Raw genomic sequence first — 20,323 nt, 5'->3', positions numbered from 1 at the left:
GAAAACAGAGTAAAATAGCTGTAAAACTGTATTTTTGTTTTTGAAGTTAATATCTGTAGTAGACTGTGTGCACTGAAAGGGCAGATGCAGGTTTCGCTCATTAACAGACTATCTAAAGAAGACAGTGATTCTGCACAGGGTGGTAAGTGGGGATGTTAAACACCAAAGAAAACTGTTAATAAACTTCACTCACCTCTCGAAAATCTCAGTCTGCGACAGCTGCAAGAAACAGACAGAAACAAAAATCAATAAAAACAACAAACAGCAAACGCACAAATGCACATACCACCGTTTACACACATTATAGACACTTGCCCTCCACAGGAAAGGAAATGGTTGTATGTCAGGATACCTCTACAGAAATATCGTGCTACACGAAAATATGGACCATCAACATATTGTAAAGTTAAGTATATATTGATATAGGTTTACTAGTCTAAACTAACAATGGGCTGAGTTAGCGTAGTGCCACTACGCGGAGTTCCACGGAGGTATGAAAAAACTGTGGAACAGGAGCCCACGTCCTGTGGCCAGCCGAGGGTCCGTGTGCCCGGGACAGGGGGTCCCTTGTGCCCGGGCAGGCTCCCAGAACCCCCCGGCCTGGCTGGGTTGAGAAGCAGGAACCGGGGCCTGGGCCTGGGCTTCGGGCAGGGCCTAGGGTGTGGGAGCCCACGTCCTGCGGCCTGCCAAGGGTCCATCTGCCAGGGATGGGGTCCCTGGTGCCCGGAGCCTCCCCTGCCTGGCTGGGTTCAGGAGCTGGGACCGGTTCCGGGGCCTGGGGTCCGGGGGCCCTGGGGTGCGTGAGTCCATGTCCTGTTGCCAGATTAGGGTCAGGGTGCCCGTCACGGGGCTCCATCGAGCCAGGGCAGCCCTCCCCCACTTCACCTGCATGTCAAGGAGTCTGTGGTTACCAGAAAGGGGGGTACCCTTCCTCTGTATTACTAGGAATAGGGTATGCCGGAACCCCTCGCGGGCTGGGGGTTCTCATCCGGCGCACAGCGTGGCAAAGTGCCCAGAACGGGCTACATCGGGCCCAGGCGGTCCTACCTAGGACCCAAGAGCTCTGGCCGGGCGCTCCCTACCCTGGGCTCCGTCCTCCGCTCCGCCATGAGCCCAGGGCCCATTGGGCCTTCCCCAGCTTGGCTTGGGTTCAGGCGCTCCGGCTGGGGCCCGTGGTGGTCCTGGGGTGGTCACATCTAAATAATGCTGTCGGAAGAGCTGACCTGAGGTCGGTCAGATCCCAATACGCAGCCAATGACGTCTGAGGCAACTCTGACCGACATCGTAATTAGGCCCTATGTGTTTTAATGTTGTTATTACAAAATACAAAATAAAAAACTGAAAGCTAAATACAGAACACTTTTTAATGTTTTTCTACACTTGTAGTTTTTTTTATTATGAATAATACAAACTTTTTGGTGCCCATGTGAAAAATTGATAACGTTTAATAAAATGATGATTGGATTTGGTATCATAGCAGTAATTAATTAAATATTGTTTACTTTCTGTATACACGAGGGCACCATATTATAGAAGCTAGAAAAACATTTTCATATTTTGTTTAAATATTTGAAGCAATACAAAGGATGAATGGTACTTTAAATATATCAGTGTAAGATTTTTGTTTATTTTTACCAAATTGTAAATAGTAAATGAATTGAAAAAAGCATGTAGTGAGCAGTAGGAGCCAAATAAGAGATAGAGCACACCCTAAGTGGATTTACGAATGTTACATTTACTGGAGGAAAAATGGTAGCATGGGCAGGAGAAAAATTTAGTAATGAACCTCCAGTAGATCTGACTTTGCTGCACTACACAGCCAGACAACGCTATATGCACATATAGAGAAATAGGCAGACCTGTGTATTCTGAACTAGTTGTGGTACTGAAACTGAGAATGTGGTTTTATGTTGCAGAATATAGCAATTCTGAAAAGAGATACCAAGTTGCGCTAACTTAAGTCTGGCGCTTCCAAGTACACTAGATACGAGTGTGACTGATCAGGATAGGTTGTGTGTTTACATTCTCTGCTATCGCCAAATTAGGCAAAAATAAAATGCATGTTATAGAGACACAAAGGCCCACTTACGAGTTGCCCAGAGTGGGGGGTACTGCTTCAGACAATCTTGTCTTGCTTAGTATTACTGAACCCGGATTTCCCATGTGTGGTAATACCGGTCTGGTTGAACTAGCTGGATTTTCTGGACTCTATAACTCTTAAGGATCAGGCAGGGGCTGCGGGCATAAGTACATCCCCTTCTGTGGCACAGGAGAGAATGATTGCTCCCCTTGCAAGCCCACAGCCTAACCTGCTTCTGGATATCCCCCCCACGCTCTCCCCACACAGTACTCCCGGCTCCCAGCTTCCCACCCTGTGAAGCCGGACCTGCACAGGTATTCTCCATTCCACTAGCTTTGATTCATAATCGCACAGTACTGCTGAGGCGTTACCACACAGCACCAGTAGTCACAGGTGTAGGGTTTGCATCCTGCCAGTATCATGAAGTTTGCAATCTGGGGCCATAATCTGCTGCATGAACGTGCCAGATTATGACATAGGAAATGCTCACTGAAGTGTATTTCCGAAAGTGCAGTGGAACTAATAGCCTATGCACACGGTAACTGTTCACAGATTGTTGAAGTACAAATTAAACGATAATTCTGCCATATATTTTGAAAAATGTTATTTCCCCCAAGTCAACCTATGGCTGCCCAACACAAAGGAAACACCTGCATGTGGACTCATCTCAGAGCTGTAAGCATGCAATGCCCATTTGACTAGGTGGGATGGCACAACACGGTACATCGCGAGGACTCACAGTAACAATTAACTATTGGCTGTTGAATGTGATTCATGTGATAAATGATATTGCAAACCTGATGACGAATGATTTGATAAATGCAAACCTTTTTCCCTCTTCTATCCCACCACTATCCTTCTCAATCCAGATAACTGACTAACATATCCACCACTCAAATTATTTTCATATTTCGCTATACTGATTCACCACTAATCCTTTATGGGTTTTGGAGTAGCGTGCTACTCGCCAAAAAAAGCACTACGACGCCCCATCAGGGGTAGTAAGCGCTATATAAATGCTATTACAATACAATACAATATTTACAACAACCATTAGGACAAGGACAGAGCTCAGTGCCCTCTCTGTATTTAGTGCCGAGCTATGTGGCACATCAAAAGCTTTCTCAGCCAGACCTAAAATAAGATGATATTGAACAAAAAGAGACAGATTCAGAGGTGGACGTTGACATAGAGAAGGGAGAGAAGTTGAGATACAGAAATACACATAGTTCAGGCGCAGAGAAAGTCAGTTTACTTTCCCAGGGGGCCCTTGTAAACCGGGGGCCCTGGGCAATTGCTCACTTTGTCCATGCCTTAAAACATTTATGCCTGGCCATTCAACAGAACCTTATGGTTCTTACTATTAGAGGCATGACTGAGAACAGACAAAGTTTGAAAAGTGAAACTCTACTCAATGATTGGTCTGTGTGATTCAGATGCAAAAGCCGAGAGGAAAGGAGCTTGCATTGTGTCTTCCAATGAAAGGCCCCTCCTCACCTCTGCACCAGGCAGCTGCCATAATAAAACTGAGGCACATCGCTGGATGCTCCATGTAACACCTCTATCTTCCATCATCCACCCTTGACACATGGTGGCCGACTGGAGAAGGTTCACCGTTTCACCATAACACTTGTCCAGGCTTAATCCATCTGTGTTTTGATGTAAAGAAAGAGAGCGTACTGGGATTCACTGCCGTTACGTAAATCACCGCCCATAATTCACAAGAGAAGAATGCAGAGGGAAATTGAGATGTTTGTTCTGGTTTTGTTAGGAGACACCACCTTACAGAAACGATTCTCTGCCTATCTGCCACTGTGAAATGATGGTGACATGAAGGGACTCTGACTCTCTGCCTATCTTCCATTGTCACATGATGGTGACATAAACATGGTCTAACCCCCTGCCCATCTGGCATTCTGAAATGATGGTGACATAAAGGGGCTCTCTGCCTATCTGGCATTCTGAAATGATGGTGACATAAAGGGACTCTCTGTCTATCTGCCATTGTCACATGATGGTGACATAAAGGGGCTCTCTGCCCATCTCCCAATGTGAAATGATGGTGACATGAAGGGGCCTAAACCCATGCCTATCTGGCATTCTGGAATGATGGTGACATAAATGGACTCTCTGCCTATCTGTCATTGTCACATGATGGTGACATAAAGGGGCTCTGCCTCTCTAGCCATGTCCCACTGTGAAATGATGGTGGCATGAAGGGGTCTAAACCCCTGCCTATCTGGCATTCTGAAATGATGGTGACATAAAGAGACTCTCTGCCTATTTGCCATTGTCACCTGGTGGTGACATAAAGGGGCTCTCTGCCTATCTGACATTGTCACATGATGGTGACATAAAGGGGCTCTCTGCCCATCTCCCACTGTGAAAAGATGGTGAAATGAAGGGGTTTAAACCTCTGCCTATGTGGCATTCTGAAATGATGGTGACATAAAGGGGCTCTCTACCCATCTCCCACTGTGAAATAATGGTGAGATGAAGGGGTTTTAACCCCTGCCTATGTGGCATTCTGAAATGATGGTGACATAAAGGGGCTCTCTACCCATCTCCCACTGTGAAATGATAGTGACATGAAGGGGTCTAAACCCCTGCCTATCTGACATTCTGAAATGATGGTGACATAAAGAGGCTCTCTGCCTATTTCCCATTGTCACCTGGTGGTGACATAAAGGGGCTCTCTGCCTATCTGCCATTGTCACATGATGGTGACATAAAGGGGCTCTCTGCTCATCTACCACTGTGAAAAGATGGTGAAATGAAGGGGTTTAAACCCCTGCCTATGTGGCATTCTGAAATGATGGTGACATAAAGGGGCTCTCTACCCATCTCCCACTGTGAAATGATAGTGACATGAAGGGGTCTAAACCCCTGCCTATGTGGCATTCTGAAATGACGGTGACATAAAGGGGCTCTCTACCCATCTCCCACTGTGAAATGATAGTGACATGAAGGGGTCTAAACCCCTGCCTATCTGGCATTCTGAAATGATGGTGACATAAAGGGGCTCTCTGCCCATCTCCCACTGTGAAACGATGGGGACATGAAGGGGTCTAAACCCCTGCCTATCTGGCATTCTGAAATGATGGTGACATAAAGGGGCTCTCTGCCCATCTTCCACTGTGAAATGATGGGGACATGAAGGGGTCTAAACCCCTGCCTATCTGGCATTCTGAAATGATGGTGACATAAATGGGCTCTCTGCCCATCTCCCACTGTGAAATGATGTGGACATGAAGGGGTCTAAACCCCTGCCTATCTGGCATTCTGAAATGATGGTGACATAAATGGGCTCTCTGCCCATCTCCCACTGTGAAATGATGGAGAAATGAAGGGGTCTAAACCCCTGCCTATCTGCCATTCTGAAATGATGGTGACATAAAGGGGCTCTCTTCCCATCTCCCACTGTGAAATGATGGGGACATGAAGGGGTCTAAACCCCTGCCTATCTGCCATTCTGAAATGATGGTGACATAAAGAGGCTCTCTGCCTATTTGCCATTGTCACCTGGTGGTGACATAAAAGGGCTCTCTGCCTATCTGACATTGTCACATGATGGTGACATAAAGGGGCTCTCTGCCTATCTGACATTGTCACATGATGGTGACATAAAGGGGCTCTCTGCCCATCTCCCACTGTGAAAAGATGGTGAAATGAAGGGGTTTAAACCCCTGCCTATGTGGCATTCTGAAATGATGGTGACATAAAGGGGCTCTCTACCCATCTCCCACTGTGAAATGATAGTGACATGAAGGGGTCTAAACCCCTGCCTATGTGGCATTCTGAAATGATGGTGACATAAAGGGGCTCTCTACCCATCTCCCACTGTGAAATGATAGTGACATGAAGGGGTCTAAACCCCTGCCTATCTGGCATTCTGAAATGATGGTGACATAAAGGGGCTCTCTGCCCATCTCCCACTGTGAAAAGATGGTGAAATGAAGGGGTTTAAACCTCTGCCTATGTGGCATTCTGAAATGATGGTGACATAAAGGGGCTCTCCACCCATCTCCCACTGTGAAATAATGGTGAGATGAAGGGGTTTTAACCCCTGCCTATGTGGCATTCTGAAATGATGGTGACATAAAGGGGCTCTCTACCCATCTCCCACTGTGAAATGATAGTGACATGAAGGGGTCTAAACCCCTGCCTATCTGGCATTCTGAAATGATGGTGACATAAAGAGGCTCTCTGCCTATTTGCCATTGTCACCTGGTGGTGACATAAAGGGTCTCTCTGCCTATCTGCCATTGTCACATGATGGTGACATAAAGGGGCTCTCTGCTCATCTACCACTGTGAAAAGATGGTGAAATGAAGGGGTTTAAACCCCTGCCTATGTGGCATTCTGAAATGATGGTGACATAAAGGGGCTCTCTACCCATCTCCCACTGTGAAATGATAGTGACATGAAGGGGTCTAAACCCCTGCCTATGTGGCATTCTGAAATGACGGTGACATAAAGGGGCTCTCTACCCATCTCCCACTGTGAAATGATAGTGACATGAAGGGGTCTAAACCCCTGCCTATCTGGCATTCTGAAATGATGGTGACATAAATGGGCTCTCTGCCCATCTCCCACTGTGAAATGATGGGGACATGAAGGGGTCTAAACCCCTGCCTATCTGCCATTCTGAAATGATGGTGACATAAAGGGGCTCTCTTCCCATCTCCCACTGTGAAATGATGGGGACATGAAGGGGTCTAAACCCCTGCCTATCTGCCATTCTGAAATGATGGTGACATAAAGAGGCTCTCTGCCTATTTGCCATTGTCACCTGGTGGTGACATAAAGGGGCTCTCTGCCTATCTGACATTGTCACATGATGGTGACATAAAGGGGCTCTCTGCCTATCTGACATTGTCACATGATGGTGACATAAAGGGGCTCTCTGCCCATCTCCCACTGTGAAAAGATGGTGAAATGAAGGGGTTTAAACCCCTGCCTATGTGGCATTCTGAAATGATGGTGACATAAAGGGGCTCTCTACCCATCTCCCACTGTGAAATAATGGTGAGATGAAGAGGTTTTAACCCCTGCCTATGTGGCATTCTGAAATGATGGTGACATAAAGGGGCTCTCTACCCATCTCCCACTGTGAAATGATAGTGACATGAAGGGGTCTAAACCCCTGCCTATCTGGCATTCTGAAATGATGGTGACATAAAGAGGCTCTCTGCCTATTTGCCATTGTCACATGGTGGTGACATAAAGGGGCTCTCTGCCTATCTGCCATTTTCACATGATGGTGACATAAAGGGGCTCTCTGCTCATCTCCCACTGTGAAAAGATGGTGAAATGAAGGGGTTTAAACCCCTGCCTATGTGGCATTCTGAAATGATGGTGACATAAAGGGGCTCTCTACCCATCTCCCACTGTGAAATGATAGTGACATGAAGGGGTCTAAACCCCTGCCTATGTGGCATTCTGAAATGATGGTGACATAAAGGGGCTCTCTGCCCATCTCCCACTGTGAAATGATAGTGATATGAAGGGGTCTAAACCCCTGCCTATCTGGCATTCTGAAATGATGGTGACATAAAGGGGCTCTCTGCCCATCTCCCACTGTGAAACGATGGGGACATGAAGGGGTCTAAACCCCTGCCTATCTGGCATTCTGAAATGATGGTGACATAAATGGGCTCTCTGCCCATCTCCCACTGTGAAATGATGGGGACATGAAGGGGTCTAAACCCCTGCCTATCTGGCATTCTGAAATGATGGTGACATAAAGAGACTCTCTGCCTATTTGCCATTGTCACCTGGTGGTGACATAAAGGGGCTCTCTGCCTATCTGACATTGTCACATGATGGTGACATAAAGGGGCTCTCTGCCCATCTCCCACTGTGAAAAGATGGTGAAATGAAGGGGTTTAAACCTCTGCCTATGTGGCATTCTGAAATGATGGTGACATAAAGGGGCTCTCTACCCATCTCCCACTGTGAAATAATGGTGAGATGAAGGGGTTTTAACCCCTGCCTATGTGGCATTCTGAAATGATGGTGACATAAAGGGGCTCTCTACCCATCTCCCACTGTGAAATGATAGTGACATGAAGGGATCTAAACCCCTGCCTATCTGGCATTCTTAAATGATGGTGACATAAAGAGGCTCTCTGCCTATTTGCCATTGTCACCTGGTGGTGACATAAAGGGGCTCTCTGCCTATCTGCCATTGTCACATGATGGTGACATAAAGGGGCTCTCTGCTCATCTCCCACTGTGAAAAGATGGTGAAATGAAGGGGTTTAAACCCCTGCCTATGTGGCATTCTGAAATGATGGTGACATAAAGGGGCTCTCTACCCATCTCCCACTGTGAAATGATAGTGACATGAAGGGGTCTAAACCCCTGCCTATGTGGCATTCTGAAATGATGGTGACATAAATGGGCTCTCTGCCCATCTCCCACTGTGAAATGATGGGGACATGAAGGGGTCTAAACCCCTGCCTATCTGCCATTCTGAAATGATGGTGACATAAAGGGGCTCTCTTCCCATCTCCCACTGTGAAATGATGGGGACATGAAGGGGTCTAAACCCCTGCCCATCTGGCATTCTGAAATGATGGTGACATAAAGGGGCTCTCTGCCCATCTTCCACTGTGAAATGATGGGGACATGAAGGGGTCTAAACCCCTGCCTATCTGGCATTCTGAAATGATGGTGACATAAATGGGCTCTCTGCCCATCTCCCACTGTGAAATGATGTGGACATGAAGGGGTCTAAATCCCTGCCTATCTGGCATTCTGAAATGATGGTGTCATAAATGGGCTCTCTGCCCATCTCCCACTGTGAAATGATGGGGACATGAAGGGGTCTAACCCCCTGCCTATCTGGCATTCTGAAATGATGGTGACATAAAGGGGCTCTCTTCCCATCTCCCACTGTGAAATGATGGGGACATGAAGGGGTCTAAACCCCTGCCTATCTGGCATTCTGAAATGATGGTGACATAAAGAGGCTCTCTGCCTATTTGCCATTGTCACCTGGTGGTGACATAAAGGGGCTCTCTGCCTATCTGACATTGTCACATGATGGTGACATAAAGGGGCTCTCTGCCCATCTCCCACAGTGAAAAGATGGTGAAATGAAGGGGTTTAAACCCCTGCCTATGTGGCATTCTGAAATGATGGTGACATAAAGGGGCTCTCTACCCATCTCCCACTGTGAAATAATGGTGAGATGAAGGGGTTTTAACCCCTGCCTATGTGGCATTCTGAAATGATGGTGACATAAAGGGGCTCTCTACCCATCTCCCACTGTGAAATGATAGTGACATGAAGGGGTCTAAACCCCTGCCTATCTGGCATTCTGAAATGATGGTGACATAAAGAGGCTCTCTGCCTATTTGCCATTGTCACATGTTGGTGACATAAAGGGGCTCTCTTCCTATCTGCCATTGTCACATGATGGTGACATAAAGGGGCTCTCTGCTCATCTCCCACTGTGAAAAGATGGTGACATGAAGGGGTTTAAACCCCTGCCTATGTGGCATTCTGAAATGATGGTGACATAAAGGGGCTCTCTACCCATCTCCCACCGTGAAATGATAGTGACATGAAGGGGTCTAAACCCCTGCCTATGTGGCATTCTGAAATGATGGTGACATAAAGGGGCTCTCTACCCATCTCCCACCACTGTGAAATGATAGTGACATGAAGGGGTCTAAACCCCTGCCTATCTGGCATTCTGAAATGATGGTGACATAAAGGGGCTCTCTGCCCATCTCCCACTGTGAAACGATGGGGACATGAAGGGGTCTAAACCCCTGCCTATCTGGCATTCTGAAATGATGGTGACATAAATGGGCTCTCTGCCCATCTCCCACTGTGAAATGATGGGGACATGAAGGGGTCTAAACCGCTGCCTATCTGGCATTCTGAAATGATGGTGACATAAAGGGGCTCTCATCCCATCTCCCACTGTGAAATGATGGGGACATGAAGGGGTCTAAACCCCTGCCTATCTGGCATTCTGAAATGATGGTGACATAAATGGGCTCTCTGCCCATCTCCCACTGTGAAATGATGGGGACATGAAGGGGTCTAAACCCCTGCCTATCTGCCATTCTGAAATGATGGTGACATAAAGGGGCTCTCTTCCCATCTCCCACTGTGAAATGATGGGGACATGAAGGGGTCTAAACCCCTGCCTATCTGGCATTCTGAAATGATGGTGACATAAATGGGCTCTCTGCCCATCTCCCACTGTGAAATGATGGGGAAATGAAAGGATCTAAACCCCTGCCTATCTGGCATTCTGAAATGATGGTGACATAAGGGGGCTGTCTGCCCATCTTCCACTGTGAAATGATGGTGACATGAAGGGGTCTAAACCCCTGCCTATCTGGCATTCTGAAATGATGGTGACATAAATGGTCTCTCTGCCCATCTCCCACTGTGAAATGATGGGGACATGAAGGGGTCTAAACCCCTGCCTAGCTGGCATTCTGAAATGATGGTGACATAAAGGGGCTCTCTGCCCATCTTCCACTGTGAAATGATGGGGACATGAAGGGGTCTAAGCCCCTGCCTATCTGGCATTCTGAAATGATGGTGACATAAAGGGGCTCTCTGCCCATCTTCCACTGTGAAATGATGGGGACATGAAGGGGTCTAAACCCCTGCCTATCTGGCATTCTGAAATGATGGTGACATAAATGGGCTCTCTGCCCATCTCCCACTGTGAAATGATGTGGACATGAAGGGGTCTAAAGCCCTGCCTATCTGGCATTCTGAAATGATGGTGACATAAATGGGCTCTCTGCCCATCTCCCACTGTGAAATGATGGGGACATGAAGGGGTCTAAACCCCTGCCTATCTGGCATTCTGAAATGATGGTGACATAAATGGGCTCTCTGCCTATCTGCTATTGTCACATGATGGTGACATAAAGGGGCTCTCTACCCATATCCCACTGTGAAATGATGGTGACATGAAGGGGTCTAAACCCCTGCCTATCTGGCATTCTTAAATGATGGTGACATAAAGGGGCTCTCTGCCCATCTCCCACTGTGAAATGATGGTGAAATAAAGGGGGTCTATCCCCCTGCCTATCTGGCATTGTCACATGATGGTGACATAAATGGGCTCTGTCTCTGTGCCTATATCCCACTGTGAAATGATGGTGATAAAAAGGGGCTCTGACAGGAGCACACTGCTAGCCATTCACCTGTGGGTAATGGGTCTCTGCAGGCTACGTAAAACCAAGTAGACGACTAGCCGTGAGTCTTCGGCCCACAGTAATTATCAGTGACCTAGATTAATTTATCCATTCCAGCCATCACATGGGCTGGCTTTTTAAATAACTTTATTGAAGCTTTTTAAGTGATGAGTTCACCAACACATTTTTCGAGTGTTTGGCACTTGCTGTCTAGGAATAGATGTCCTGTTATGCATATGTTCCTCACTTTAAGTTAGAGAATCACATTAGGCTCTGTTGTCGGGAGTATCACAGGGTTATTCATAAAGGGCAAACAAGGAGAATATATAATCTGAGACATCCCAGAGTATTCCGTTTTTTGTGGATCACTGACATAATATCGAGGGACATAATATCGAGTTGAAAAAATATCGTTGACAAAATATCGACAGACAGAATATCGAGTTTGTATCTACAAACAGGTAAGTACAAAAATATCGACTACAAAATATCGTTTACAAAAATATTGGTAATATAAATATCGACTTTATTCAAAACAGTGTTAAATTAAATTAATATTAAAAATGAATTACTAAAATATACTTAAAAATACTTAAATTACCTTATAATAATTAAATAATTAATGAAAGTTATAAAAAAAAATTACAATCATATTTGTTAAAACATATATATATATTAACATAATATAATTAAATAATAATCAATATTATTACCGTAGGATAGCGGAAGTGTAAAAATTACTATTCCCACTCCAGTGAGTGCAACAGTAGAGAAAGCGTTGGATAGCGTAGGGGTAAAAATTACTATTCCCACTCCAAAGAGTGCAACAGTAGGGAAAGCATTGGATAGCGTAGGGGTAAAAATTACTATTCCCACTCCAGTGGGTGCAACAGTAGGGAAAGCGTTGGATAGCGTAGAGGTAAAAATTACTATTCCCACTCCAGTGGGTGCAACAGTAGGGAAAGCGTTGGATAGCGTAGAGGTAAAAATTACTATTCCCACTCCAGTGGGTGCAACAGTAGGGAAAGCGTTGGATAACGTAGAGGTAAAAATTACTATTCCCACTCCAGTGGGTGCAACAGTAGGGAAAGCGTTGGATAACGTAGAGGTAAAAATTACTATTCCCACTCCAGTGGGTGCAACAGTAGGGAAAGCGTTGGATAGCGTAGGGGTAAAAATTACTATTCCCACTCCAGTGGGTCCAACAGTAGGGAAAGCGTTGGATAGCGTAGAGGTAAAAATTACTATTCCCACTCCAGTGGGTGCAACAGTAGGGAAAGCGTTGGATAGCGTAGGGGTTAAAATTACTATTCCTACTCCAGTGAGTGCAACAGTAGCGAAAGCGTTGGATAGCGTAGAGGTAAAAATTACTATTCCCACTCCAGTGGGTGCAACAGTAGGGAAAGCGTTGGATAGCGTTGGCGTTAAAATTACTATTCCCACTCCAGTGAGTGCAACAGTAGGGAAAGCGTTGGATAGCGTAGGGGTAAAAATTACTATTCCCACTCCAAAGAGTGCAACAGTAGGGAAAGTGTTGGATAGCGTGGAGTAAAAATTACTATTCCCACTCCAGTGAGTGCAACAGTAGGGAAAGCGTTGGATAGCGTAGGGGTAAAAATTACTATTCCCACTCCAAAGAGTGCAACAGTAGGGAAAGCGTTGGATAGCGTAGGGGTTAAAATTTACTATTCCCACTCCAGTGAGTGGAACAGTAGGGAAAGCATTGGATAGCGTAGGGGTAAAAATTACTATTCCCACTCAAAAGAGTGCCACAGTAGGGAAAGCGTTTGATAGCGTAGGGGTTAAAATTACTATTCCCACTCCAAAGAGTGCAACAGTAGGGAAAGCATTGGATAGCGTAGGGGTAAAAATTACTATTCCCACTCCAAAGAGTGCAACAGTAGGGAAAGCGTTGGATAGCGTAGGGGTAAAAATTACTATTCCCACTCCAGAGTGTGCAACAGTAGGGAAATTAAATACTTCATATATTATTTAAAAAAATATAAATTAATATCTATAACAAATTATTTTAAAGTAATTACCAATTTATTTTAATATAACAATTAATCAATTAAAATTACAAATTAAAATTAATTATTACCATTTGTTACCTATTAATCCAAATTAATTACAAATTAAAAGTTATTTAATTAACAATTAAAACTCATTTATCTATTATTTCAAATTAAATACAATTAAATAAATTGAATTATTTAATAAATCATAAATAAATTACTTCCCACCCTAATTAATTACCCATAAAAATGTAATTAACAATTAATTCTAAAAAAATACCAATAAATATTTTAACATATTTAATTCATTTTTATTAAATTACTTCCCACCCAATTCCCCTATAAACCCACAACCCGCTACAGAAAATAAATTAGTAAAATTAACATAATTAGCAATTATTCAATCAATTAAAATTAATTGCCAATTAAAATTTAATTAATTACCAAATATAAATTAATTAACAATTAATTAAAAAATAATACCAATAAATAAATTTACATATTTAATTAATTATAATTAAATTACTTCCCACCCTATTCCCCTATAAACCCACAACCCGCTACTGAATTTAATTAAGCAAAAAATAAAAAAACAAATTTCATTATTTAAAATTAATTATAACATAAATACACAATTTTCACACATCTAATAACATAAAAACACTATAAAAAATTAGATACTATTAAAAATTAGATAATTTTAATTACCTATATTATATACTTCGATATTTTAACTTTCTATATTTTTAACATTCGATAATACATTACTTACCTTAAAAACGATATTTTTGACGTCTATATTCTGTCCAGTCGATATTTTGTCCAGTCTATATTTTGAACTCGATATTCTGTCCAGTCGATATTTTTGAGTCGATATTATGTCTGTTTACCGTTTTTTGTGCCAGGCGTTAACCTTGTTTGTAGGATTAATATTCTTAAACTGCCTGATCCTGGCTTGATGCAGTGATACACTGTGTGATGGGGGCGCTGCAATATCCGTTTCTACCACCATGTGCGGTAGTATTACAGTAGGGTGATGCCAACAGTAAGCAAAGTGGGCCTGTGCACAGTTATAATTCAGTTCTGGGTCGGGTACTTCAGGCCTTCATCTAGCTTCACCAACGTGGCCCAGGTTATCCTGGGCTGCTAGCCTGCCCACATAGGTCTACTTAAGTACGTCTATAGTGTGGTGGAGAAGTAGTTCCTGGGGTAAATTGGGATGTTTACAAAACAGTATAGGAACTTGGGCAGCACTACCATTTTTATTATTGCTATTCTGCCAACACTCGTTAGTGTAATGTATTCCACTGCGAAATTTGATCTATGACTTTAGTAATAGTAATCCAAATTACTTTAGGATTTCAGTGTATTTTGACCGGTATATGATGTACTGATGCAGTGTCCCACATCAGCGGGTATTCCAAGCCGCACCAGCATATATTGCGGGTTAAAGGAAACAGGGGGGCATATTGACAAGCCCCTTTGTGTCGCTCTTGCACCACTCAATGTGGTGCAAGAGCGACACAACTTCAAAACGAGATTTACGAAGCCATGTAAGGCCACCTTACGTGGCCCTGAGTGGCTTAATAAATCCCGAGTAATGCAGCACAGTGCACATTGCTGCGTTGTATTACTCTGCACCATGGTGGCGTTTCCATGGGCGTTGCTTGAGTGCTCCCACGCATTATCCATGGATTTTGATGCATTCCCAGATTTACCAGAAGTGGTAGATCTGGGTTTGCATCAAAAACCTACTCCTCCCCAGGTGCGGCGTAACAAGGAGAAGTATCTTTCAGCCTGATTCATCATTCTGCCGTTTTGCGAGCCCCTAATAGCGATTCATAAGGAATCGCTATTAAGGACTTGCAAAACGGGATTCATGTAGAAATTGCATAAAGAAATGAGATTCCTACAACTTCTTTATTTGCGATTAGCAAATTGCTAATCGCAAATAAGGAATAACTCCCCATGCATTCCTATGGGCCTAAAGGCTCATAGAAATGAATGGGGAGTATTCCTTATTTGCGATTAGCAATTTGCTAATCGCAAATAAGATAGCGATTTCAAGGGTGCCAGGGGTGTCCAAAGGACACCCTGTAGCACCCCTGAAATGTAATCTACATTGGTGTTGCGCACACACATGTCCAAAGGACATGTGTGTGTGTAACATGCAACTTAGAAAAATGCATTTAAATGCATTTTTCTAAGTTTTCGCTATTTACCACGAGGTTTGACCTCGCGGTAAATAGCGGCCCAAAATAGCGATTTCGGTATTTTAAAATGGTTCATGAATTGCATTTAAGGAATCTCAAATAGAGATTCCTTAAATGCAATTCCTCGCAAATATGCGATTTCTTTAATAGCGAATTTTGCATTTGGGATGATGAATCCCAAATGCAAAAATTGCACTCGCAAAGGGCCAGATTCTCAGAATCTGGCCCTTTGCGAGCGCAATTAAGCTTGATGAATCAGGCTGTTTATTTCTCCTCGTTTTTCCCTCTTTCTACGTGTGCTGGATTCAGCAGCACACTTAGAAAGAGGGAAAAACCTCAGGGGGTTGTTTTTGTGCAGAAAGTTCTTCCTTCCTGCAAAAAAACAATCCTGCATGCAACACAGGCACCCTTGCACCACGGTGCGAGGGTGCCTGCGTTGGTGCCAGGCAGCCATAAGGGTGCCAGCGGAGGGGAAAAGGCAAGTATGAGCTGTATTGGCTTAAATACAGCGCATTCCTGCCTTTTCCCTGTCACGCAGTGCAGCCGAGCAGGGTGACTTGCGGCGCTGCACTGCGTGACTTGCCCATAAATATGGTCCAGAGTTTATAGTGAGCTCTGATATAGTGCAGAATCTCGAAAAGACCCTGATAATGAGAGTTAGATTAGTGTCTGAGATTTTCACAAAGAGAGATCTAGTTTTACACTGGTAGATGTGTTGTGTACTATGAGGAGACAGTCTGTTGTACTTCACTACCACTCCAGGTGACCCTGATCTAGTTATCACTACTTGCTCTGCCTCAGACTCTAATTGACGGCCATGTCATGTACCTAATATCCAAGGAGCTGCCACACACTCGGCAATGGGTGACAGTCCCATTGACATCCCTGTTCTACAAGCTTGGGGATGCAAAGCACTATTCTTCACTGGCTCACTTAGTTACCAAGAGACAGGAATGGCAACAATGTGCAAGAGACATTTGTAAGATATGATCATTTCGGAAGCAGATTTTCAGGTTCCTCCATGCTCCAAGGAACACAGAGCTTCCGATCACCTGCCTTACCACTTACAAACTGAGGGATCAAGATAGGATCTGCTAGTGAAGTGCCATGTGACAGCCCCTCACCCACCACCAGCACCCTTCCCCCTCCCACACAGAGACAAGCAGCCCAAGGAATTGTGGAATTCTTGAGCAACTAGTGTAATTTCAGTTAAATCAGGAACTACATATACAAACACCTCAAGGGCATCTGGGAGATATCATTTTTACTGGTATCGCCCAGATTCTAGTCATTCAGAGTCTGGTTTCTGGGAATACCTATTTCTGCAGACTTAAAGAGTCCAACCAGAGAAGAGAAACAGCTCTCTTTACCAATTTCTGCATCTCTAACAATCACCATCAAAGGCATTTTAAAATGCTGCTGTGGATGATATCAGGGGCGGGTTGCAGAAGTATTGTGATGTTATTCACTGGATGGACCCTTTAATATGGCGTCGTCTTGGCTTATTATGGAAGAAAATCTTATCCATACATTCTCTAAACAAAGTTCAGATAAACAATGCACAATCAATGCTCCACACAAGTAGTTGTGCTTGAAAAAGAAATGTAAAAGATGCCTTTTGCTTTTATTTTTAACAGACTCTTTCACTTAGGCACTATGAAAGATTATCATTTACTTGTAAATGTTCATATTCTTACTAGTCCTTTGTGAAATTTTTGTTTTGTTGCAAAATGTATGAAGTTGGCAAAGTCAAGCAAACTTTGTGTCCAGGTATATTTGCACTATTTTGTTCTGTGTGACTGATTCGAGCAGAAACTGTCTTGAAGCACATATTTTCTCCTCAAACTAGTACCCTTGCTTTCGCCTGTGAGTTTTTAATACAATGTACGCTCTTTGGTTCAAACAATCAATCAGTAGATTTGTAGAGCGCTACTTGTCACTCTTGAAGATATCCAGGTGCTGGAAGGCTCATAATCAGAAGCCAGGTCTTCAGGGAGTTTCGGAACTCTGGAAGAGATGGGGAGGTCCATACATGAAATGGTAGGTCATTCCATGTCTTAGCTGCTAGGTAGGAGAAGGAGTGACCTCCGGGGGGTAAGGGTTAGAGAAAGGGATGCAGAGGTGTCTGGTGGGCTGATGAAAATTCAGACGGTAGTTCAAGGAGGCGGGTCCACAGTTGCATAGGGCTGTGTATGCATGGGTCCGGATCTTCGACTGGCTTCTTTTCTGTACTGGGAGTCAGTAGAGTTCCCTGAGGTAGGGGCTGATGTGGGTAAGTCTAGGGAGATCCAGCATGAGTATGGCTGCTGTGTTCTGTATGGTCTGTTGTCGTCAGAGGAGGTGAGTTGCGATCCGGCCGTAGAGAGCATTGCCATACCCCAATCGGCTGGAGATGAGGACCTGGATGATGATGTGTCTTGAGCTTTGGGGTAGCCATTTGAATATCTTACGAAGTGTGTGAAGGGTGAGGCAGCAGGAGGAGATGGCGGAGTTGACCTGTGTTGTCATGGTTAGCTTGTTGCCCGGAATGATGCCTAGGTTCCTAGCGTGATCAGTGGGGGTAAGAGTAGGTCTGAGTTCTGAGGGCCACCAGGATGCATCCTTTGGCGAGCTATTGTTTCCGAAAATCAGATCCTGTGTCTTGTCTCTCTTGTGCTTCAGGCAGTTGTCCTTCATCCAGTTGGCGACGTCTGTCATGCAGTTGTGGAAGTTGGTATTGGTGGTGTCTTCCGAGGGGAGAGGCACAAATATCGGAGAGGTTCAGATTTCATGTGAGATACTGCAAATTTTTGTCTTCTGAACTTGTGCATAATTGTGCATTGTTTTTGTGGAATTTAATGAAAGTTAGCAAAATTATATTTAGCCTTACAAAACTTCAACATTATCTCATATATAGACAGAGGGCTACATCATCCAACCAAACACTGTTATGGAGCTATGTCATTATGGCATCATGCCCCCGCATGTACTGACAGAGATCCCACTGAGAGTTGCAAATGTTTTTTTTTAATCAAACGGAATATGGCGACACCAAGGGATGGGCATTAATGCCGGATTCCTGCCAGTACGGTGCCATACAAAAAAAAAACAGAGCTATTCGGGTCATTAAAATTAGGACATATTAGTTCTCAGTCAATCGCTAAAGACCAAATTTGCTGTTTCTTTCTGTCCAATAAATATCTGTAGTGATAAATATCTGGAGGCACCAGACCGGCGCAGGCACCTGCTCTTTACAATGTATTCATATCCATTCTAGACACAAGATGATCCAAATGCAGTGTCACTTTCATTGGTGTCAAAAATTGTATCTGACTAATGATGGTCTGAAAAGTTTTACTTGCAGTGTTTTTCTCGATAAAATCTGTGGCTATTTTATCCCCACATTATAATTCAATGCTCTCCGTTAATTGTTGTCTGTTCACTTCAGAAGACCCCATTAAGAACAAGACTGGGGGATAGTAATGCATGTCAAGTGAACAGAGTTGCCACCTGGCAGGTTTTATACAAGCAAGACCGTATTTTAATGTCCCTGTTGGTTCAAAATTTTTAAAAATCACCCCAAAAGCAGATGATTTCCTCCTTATCAGTGCATACTTTAAACAGTAAGTGGTAGAAGCAAACACTTAAAAATGTTTCTCAGCTGCCCTTAGTACCACTGACTGACAAAGTAAACAAACACAGAAAGGCCGTATTAAAAAGGAATACAGACGATTTCATAAAAAGTTATACTGAAGAATCGTGTGCGGGCCTTTGCAGAATCTTAGAACGTGACATTCCTACCTGTGTATAACATCTGCAGTGCTGCCAAACACTTAACAAGGCTGTCCAATGTTTGATTATCAACAAAACGTTCTGGTTTGACAGGGTTAAGGAAGCCAAACCACTTCAAGACGTTTCCTAGCGACAGGAGCAGTCCGGGTACACAAGTGCCCTTACCTGCTCAAGAAAGGGACAGGGTTCAGCTTTCTCGGGCAGTGGCATAGTCTGTCTTTCATGGGCCCTAGTGCAAGGAAGGAGATGGGATCCCTGGACGCTGTTTAAACTGTGAAGTACAGCAAGTATCCGTGTCCAGTGGGCCCCTCGGGCCTCTGGGCCCCAGAGCTGCTGCCCCTGCTGTACCAATGTAAGCTACGCGCTTGTCCTCGGGCCCAAGCAGTCTGTCTTCTCTGGCCACATGTCCCAGCAGCCAATCAAGAGGACGTGTGCTGGTGACATACCTGCCAACTGGAAGAACAATCTCATCGGGTGAGGAGGATGTGGGGACTTGAAGGGGGCGGGGCCTCTTGACCAGAAGTACCTAAGAGGCACTTTTGAAATCCCACCCCACCCTGTCCATAAGCCCCCTCCTACCAAACAAAATAAAAGCTGACTGTGGCTGGTGCTGTTGTCCTGGGGTGTTTTCACACCCCTTAATGGATGTCAGCAGCTCAAAGCCTCAGAAAACGAGCTGGAAAACAACTATTTACAGTGGTTTCAGCTCTTTTTCCCTGCCACCGTGTGATATCGACTCCTCACCGGGAGATCATGTGATGGGACCCGCTATCTGTGTCACACGATGGTACCGTCTGAGTTGCCAGGTATGTGGTGACGTGACCATCAGGAGATGAAAGGAGGTGGGGAGGGGCTCTTAAGCTGCAAGTCCTTAGCCATAGATACAAATGTCCAAAGAAACGTTGGAAGGCGTGGCCCCGGGATTTGTATCGTTCATCTTTCAAGGTGTCCCTCCAGTGTTCCCGTACTAGGGCAGCACTGTGTAGTCGGGCACCCTCTAAATGGAGCTTGGAAATTCAACTACATTATTGGTATTTACTCAAGAAGCGGTGCCATGTACTTCTG

At 44.5% G+C, this 20,323-nt stretch overlaps 1 protein-coding gene across 1 annotated transcript in view; it reads right to left on the bottom strand.

Moving 5' to 3' along the window:
• Positions 1 to 20,323, bottom strand: part of BSPRY (B-box and SPRY domain containing) — a 105,498-nt gene that overhangs the window by 51,919 nt on the left and 33,256 nt on the right. Inside the window, exon 4 of the mRNA XM_078642187.1 lies at positions 194 to 219. Coding sequence (XP_078498313.1) covers positions 194 to 219 — 26 coding nt within the window. The remainder of the gene's footprint in view (positions 1 to 193; positions 220 to 20,323) is intronic.

The sequence above is a fragment of the Lissotriton helveticus genome, chromosome 5_1, assembly GCF_964261635.1.
Source record: "Lissotriton helveticus chromosome 5_1, aLisHel1.1, whole genome shotgun sequence".
In the NCBI taxonomy this organism is placed as follows: Eukaryota; Metazoa; Chordata; class Amphibia; order Caudata; family Salamandridae; genus Lissotriton; species Lissotriton helveticus.
Note: the sequence above shows the minus strand (reverse complement) of the source record. Positions and strands in the feature narration are given on the sequence as shown.